Source organism: Gossypium hirsutum, chromosome A03 (assembly GCF_007990345.1).
Source record: "Gossypium hirsutum isolate 1008001.06 chromosome A03, Gossypium_hirsutum_v2.1, whole genome shotgun sequence".
NCBI classification, from domain to species: Eukaryota; Viridiplantae; Streptophyta; class Magnoliopsida; order Malvales; family Malvaceae; genus Gossypium; species Gossypium hirsutum.
The window spans coordinates 23,362,840-23,368,814 of record NC_053426.1 but is presented as its reverse complement, the minus strand read 5'-3'; the positions used below and the strand labels follow the sequence as shown (position 1 = coordinate 23,368,814).

The window sequence follows — 5,975 nt, the reverse complement described above, 5'->3', positions numbered from 1 at the left end:
GCTTACATTTTGAAGATGTATTATGAGAATAATTATTAATTTCTTGAATAATTTGAATTTAAGTATTTTAATATTTTTTCTCGAGTAGCTTATAAACTTAAGGATTTTTTATTTTAAAAAATGTTTTTGAAATTAGATTAAATTAGTGAGATTATTGATTTTGAATAGATATTTTAATTTCTAAGTGGCGTCAAACTTGGAATAGAAGCGATTTTAGTAGATTGGTGAAGCAATTTAAGTGTAGTTAAAGAGTTGGAATTTTAAAAAATAAAAATTGAGGGAGGTGGAATTAAATATTGAAAAGGATGGAGTGGGGATAGCGTTTTCAATTCAAAAGAATTGATGTTCCAAGCTTTACGACCAACCGTTGATATCATCACCATCAACCCATCGCCTTTGTTATATTCCCTATTCTTTCCCTCTCTTTTAGCTTTCTCTTCTCCATTTCCAAATCTTCCATTTTTCTTTTCCAGGATAATAGTTTCCTTCCTACATTCTTACATTTTCAGCAGTTTTTTTTTCTCAATTGGGTGTTTAAAAAACCCATCTTTGGGTATGTTTGGATAGTGAGAAAAATCATAGAATGCCAGTATCAACAAGGTCTCAGATCAGTAGCACCCAAGATGAGCAGCAAAGAAGTAGAAGCAGAAGATCAAATGAAGAAACAGAAGAAGAAACCCAGATGAGCAATGTTACTAACAATTTCACATTCAGGAATCCACATCATGGGTTGAAGGAGAAAATGAGAGCTTTAACTCTTTTATATGAGCAACAAAAGAAAGCTTCTACCATTCTTAGGAACAATAATATTAATAACCCATCATCATCCCCAAAGCCTGATCAAGAGAAGCGTTTTACATCTCACCCAAGCGCTGATCTTCTCACTTCTTGCCAAAGACAAGAGCAAAAGGATCCCAAATTCAACAATGTTATGAGGGAAAAAACTGTGCCACTATTGCCTACGATGGCTAACCCTACAGTGAGTACAACTTTCGTGTTGCCTGAACCACTTTTGGATGATGGAAAGGAGAATCTTTTGATTGGTTCTGATAAGATTATTGGGTTTCCTTCTTGTGCAAGAAAGGCGGAGACCGCAAAGACTACGGTGGTGCGGAAGCTGTCAATTGTGGGGACTAGGAATGTTCAAGAACTGGAGAAAAGGGAGACCTATGCCAAGACAGAGAAAAATGGGAGAATTGGTGGAGATGAAAGTAGGATCCATGTGTTTGTGAGGCTTAGGCCTATGGCTAAGAAAGAAAAGGAAGCTGGTTCAAGATGCTGTGTCAAGATCGTGAACAAGAAAGATGTTTACTTGACTGAGTTTGCTAATGAAAATGATTATCTTAGACTGAAGAGGCTTAAAGGTAGACATTTTAGTTTTGATGCTTCATTCCCAGATTCCACTACTCAACATGAAGTTTATACAACCACGTAAGTTTAGCCATTAATCAATTTTGATATCAACTGAAGCCAGTTTTAACCCTTGACATCGTTTTAATTTGGTGTGTTTTAACTGTTTGGGAGCTAGGAAAATTTTCATCCAAGTTATATATGGAATCTCTTGATTGTGAATCTGATATTATGATCCTTGTTTCAATTCTTAGTTTATATTTTTTGTATATTGCTGACACATATTTGGATATAGGTGTAAGGATACGAGTTACGACTCTCCAAAATACATGGAATCTTTTTAAAAAATGTAAACATTTTGAATTTTCAATGAATAAATTTCATAAGAACCAACCAATTTTGATTTTTCAGGACAGCAGAGCTTGTGGAAGAAGTTCTGCAGGGACGGAATGGCTCGGTGTTCTGCTATGGCGCGACAGGAGCTGGTAAAACTTATACAATGCTAGGCACCTTAGAAAATCCAGGGGTGATGGTTTTGGCAATAAAAGATCTGTTTACAAGTATTAGGCAAAGGAGCTTTGATGGAAACCATGTAGTTCAACTCTCCTATCTCGAGGTCTACAACGAAACCGTTCGGGATTTACTCTCACCCGGAAGACCTCTAGTCCTTAGAGAAGATAAGCAGGTTTGCTTTATACTGCCTTGACATATTTGATTGCTCTTGTTAAATGAGATTAGCTGAAAATACTTTCGTTTCTCGTATTAGGACACTAATATCATATCGTTGTTTTCGGAAACGTCATATGTTGCCCACTATAGCGGTAATGTTTTATCCTAAGGTCATCAAAGTGGATCAGTAACGGGCTTCCATATATTGTTTAAATTCTGATTTTAAATGCCTTGATTTCACCTCATAAAAAATGTTTGCTGACATGTAATGCAGGGAATTGTTGCAGCTGGTATTACACAATACAGGGCTTATTCCACGGATGAAGTAAATTTCGAGCTTCCATTATCATACCTTTGAGGGTTAGATTATTGATTGAATGGTACGGGTATAACAGTTGTACTTGGTTATGGCAGGTGATGGCATTGCTTCAAAGAGGAAACCAAAACCGAACCACTGAACCAACTCGGGCGAATGAAACATCTTCACGGTCCCATGCAATTCTTCAGGTACCAGTAACGATCCGGTACTGGTTACTTGCCTTGACCTTATAATTTTAAGATATTCTTATGTATATGAGTTGCTTTTCCTATAGGTTGTAGTTGAATATAGAGTCAAAGATGCTTCAATGAATATCTTTAATAGAGTTGGAAAGCTCTCACTCATAGATCTTGCCGGTTCTGAAAGAGCCCTTGCGACGGATCAGAGAACACTTAGATCATTGGAGGGAGCAAACATTAATCGGTCACTTCTAGCACTGAGCAGCTGCATCAATGCCCTCGTTGAGGGTAAGAAACACATACCATACAGAAACTCGAAACTCACTCAACTCTTGAAAGACTCGTTAGGTGGAGCTTGTAACACTGTAATGATTGCTAATATCAGTCCTAGCAATCTCTCATTTGGTGAAACACAAAATACCCTGCACTGGGCTTACCGGGCAAAGGAAATCCGAACCAAGGTTAGTAGTAATCTCAGTTTCATGATATACTACTTAAACCTTGTGTTTTCTGAGTTGAATCTTTCAATGTTTTTTAACACCGTTCCTTGAACATGCAGACAAGTGACACAAACGAGGAGGTAATTGAAATATCCGAAACCGGAACTGATCAGGCAAAGCTTTTGCTTGAACTGCAGAAGGAAAATCGCGAATTGCGAGTACAACTGACATGCCAACAGCAAAAGTTGCTAACCCTTCAAGCACAATCTTTAGCTGCAAATGCTTCACCTCCAACCCCCTCTTCGGTTATGTCTCTCGAAACTCCATCTACGGCCCAGCCAAAAGAGAAAAGCAAACATAGATCCACCTTCTTAACCGGAACCTGTTTCACACCAGAATCCAAAAAGAGGGGAGCAGAAGAAGCAGTAGTTAAAGAGCTTAGACTGATTGTAAAGGCATTGGAACTAGAAATGGCAAGAATGAAGAAAGACCATGCCACGCAGTTAAAGCAGAAAGATGATATTATTCGCGAGCTTTCAAGAAAGAATGAAAAAACAGCAGAAGTGGGTGTGAAGAAGGGTGTCACAAGAGCTAGCTTGCGGCCGAAGGAACCAAACCCTGGGGAACTGAAGAGCCCAAGTCATCGCTTTCGATCACCAGTTCCGACAGCCAAAAAAAGAAGTTTCTGGGATATAACAACAGCTAACAGCCCTTCAGTCACCACACTCCATGGAAGAAAAACTAGAAGCCATATCATTTCAGAACCTGTTGCAGCTCCCTCTATGCTACCTCAGGTACACTGATTTTTCACCCTAATCCTTTCTTTTCTTTTGAGCAAGTTTATTTCACCTTTAAGAAGATATATGTGCTTATATGAGTCCATGTTTCTGATTTGTGTTTAATGTGCATGGCTGGCTACGCAGCCGGGATTTGCTCGACAGAGACCTGATGTTCACAAGTAACGAGGAAGGGAAAGAAACAGAAAAGGAAATTGTGGTTTGAGAGTGTAGCATTGTCAAACCTTCCCATTTCATTCTTTACACAAACTGATTGCTCAACAATGAAGCACAAGTTATTGCTTGCTAAGTGGTGTATTGATTTTTTACTAATATGTCCCCTTTTTTTTTTTTCCTCATTTGATTTCTTCTCATTAAAGTCACCAGCAATTACTCCATTGATGTGTTTATTTTTCTCAAGTTGAAGCTCTTGGAGCATTTGGAGACCCAAATATTCATGTATGTTTAAGTTGTTTTTATTCATAATTTTCAAAAATCGACTAATGTTTATTTTTTTTACAACCTCATTAATTACCAAAATAAAACAAATTTTTGTATAGGAAAGCAAAATCGATTTTTTGTAAACTGATTTCTCCATTCTTCACTCTCCAATCAACATTAATTCTCATTTCCAATGTTGTTATCGTCAATTTTATTTGTCATACAACATCAATTTCATTCCTAAAGAGCATTTCTCGATTCAAGCATAAAAAATTAAAAAAAAATCTAATATCACGGTCAGAATGATTAAAGATTAATGAACAATCAAATCAACACCAATTCAATCAAACGTCAAATCAACAACAATCCAATCATGTCGATTGAAGCTACCAGCCTTCGTAACCACAAAATCGTCTTTCGAAAGACCAATTTCAGTCCTTATCTGTTGCGCCTTGATGGATTTGACGACTTGACGGTGAGTGAATCACACGTTAGTTCGATTTTCCATCTTAAACTGATGATGCCCAAAACAATTTACAGAAAAGAAAAGGAAGAAGAAAAAAAAGGAAGAAAGAAAAGAAAAGAATCGAGTAAGAAACTGCTCCTTACCATTAATAGGCAATCACCACAATTCAGGTTTATTAAGATTATTACAACTACTTACTAAAGTGAAATGCACCGTTTCACATAAACATTTCCTTAATAGAAAAATAGCATAATTAACAAAAAATGAAAAAAAGGAACAAAACACTACTTTTTCAGTTATTCAATTATTTAGCTCATATCAACTTCTCCCCTGGTCGAACAATCCTTGACCTTAACGATTAAGGAAAGAAATTGTTGTTGCAAGTCATAAAGATTCTCCAAAGTTGCGTCATTAGGGAAGGAATAAGTCCATTGAACCAAGACTTCAGTGATGGCTCGATTTCCCCTCTTGCCAACTCGTCTATCCACCACTGTAGTTGGTTCCTTCACCATTGCCCCATCTGAACCCACCACCGGTAAAGCCATTTGATAAGGTGCATTTCCAATGGGCTTCTTCAGCTGATGAACATGGAAGGTTGAATGAACTCAAGACCTTATTGGTAGTTGCAACTGAAAAGCCATTTTGCCAACCTAAGCTAGCACTAGATAAGGACCAAAGCACCATGAAGCAAGCTTTTGATTACCCCTCCTATGAACAGTATCCTACCTATAAGGTTGAAGCTTCAGGTAAACCAAATCCCCAACACTGAATTCACAACCACTCCTTTTTTTATCAGCTAAGTTCTTCATACGATTTCGAGAACAATGTAAATAGAACTTAAGCATCTGAAAAGCAACTTCTTAATACTAAATACTATGATCCATTGTAGCAACCACTAAAGTGCAAACCAAATATGGAAAATGTAACGGAGGGAACTGACCATATAATGCCTCATAAGGAGTAGTGCAAATGGCTAAGTGATAAGATGTGTTGTTGTGTTGTGCCACCACTCAGCCAAGGGCAACCAACAATACCAATCACCAGGTTTCTTTCCAACCATACATTGATGGTACCCTTCCAAACATTGATTAAGCACATCAGTTTGCCTATTAGTCTAAGGACGATAAACAATAGAATACTTGAGCTTGGTTCCTAGCAACTTAAAGAGTTCCCTTCAAAAAATGCTCACAATATCCTATCTCTGCCAAAAACAATAGAATTAGGAGCCCCATGCAACTTAAAAACATGGTTTAAGTATTCTTGAGCCACTGTGAAAGCATTATAGGGATATGACAAGCCCAATAAGTGGTCATACTTGGTGATTCAACCTACCAC

The 5,975-nt window shown here is 37.5% G+C and overlaps 1 protein-coding gene across 2 annotated transcripts; it reads left to right on the top strand.

Annotated features, from left to right (window-relative positions):
- The first annotated feature begins 281 nt into the window (after positions 1 to 281).
- Positions 282 to 4,255, top strand: LOC107887060 (kinesin-like protein KIN-8A). Of its 2 annotated transcripts, XM_016811189.2 has the most exons (8): positions 324 to 979; positions 1,085 to 1,431; positions 1,762 to 2,035; positions 2,294 to 2,344; positions 2,434 to 2,526; positions 2,613 to 2,978; positions 3,077 to 3,751; positions 3,881 to 4,255. In XM_016811189.2, the coding sequence occupies exons 1-8, from the start codon at positions 584 to 586 to the stop codon at positions 3,917 to 3,919; spliced, it is 2,241 nt and encodes a 746-aa protein (XP_016666678.1). In that variant the 5' UTR covers positions 324 to 583; the 3' UTR covers positions 3,920 to 4,255. The 2 variants fall into 2 exon arrangements, with proteins under 2 accessions (XP_016666677.1, XP_016666678.1); XM_016811188.2 differs by having other exon boundaries at positions 282 to 1,431.
- The last annotated feature ends 1,720 nt before the right edge of the window (positions 4,256 to 5,975 follow it).

Bases quoted from the DNA above. Each gene is read 5' to 3' on its own strand.
- LOC107887060 (XM_016811188.2), top strand. From the start codon at position 584: ATGCCAGTATCAACAAGGTCTCAGATCAGTAGCACCCAAGATGAGCAG. The intron at 2,527-2,612 runs GTACCAGTAACG...CTTTTCCTATAG, and splicing joins GGTCCCATGCAATTCTTCAG to GTTGTAGTTGAATATAGAGT. The intron at 3,752-3,880 runs GTACACTGATTT...CTGGCTACGCAG, and splicing joins CTCCCTCTATGCTACCTCAG to CCGGGATTTGCTCGACAGAG.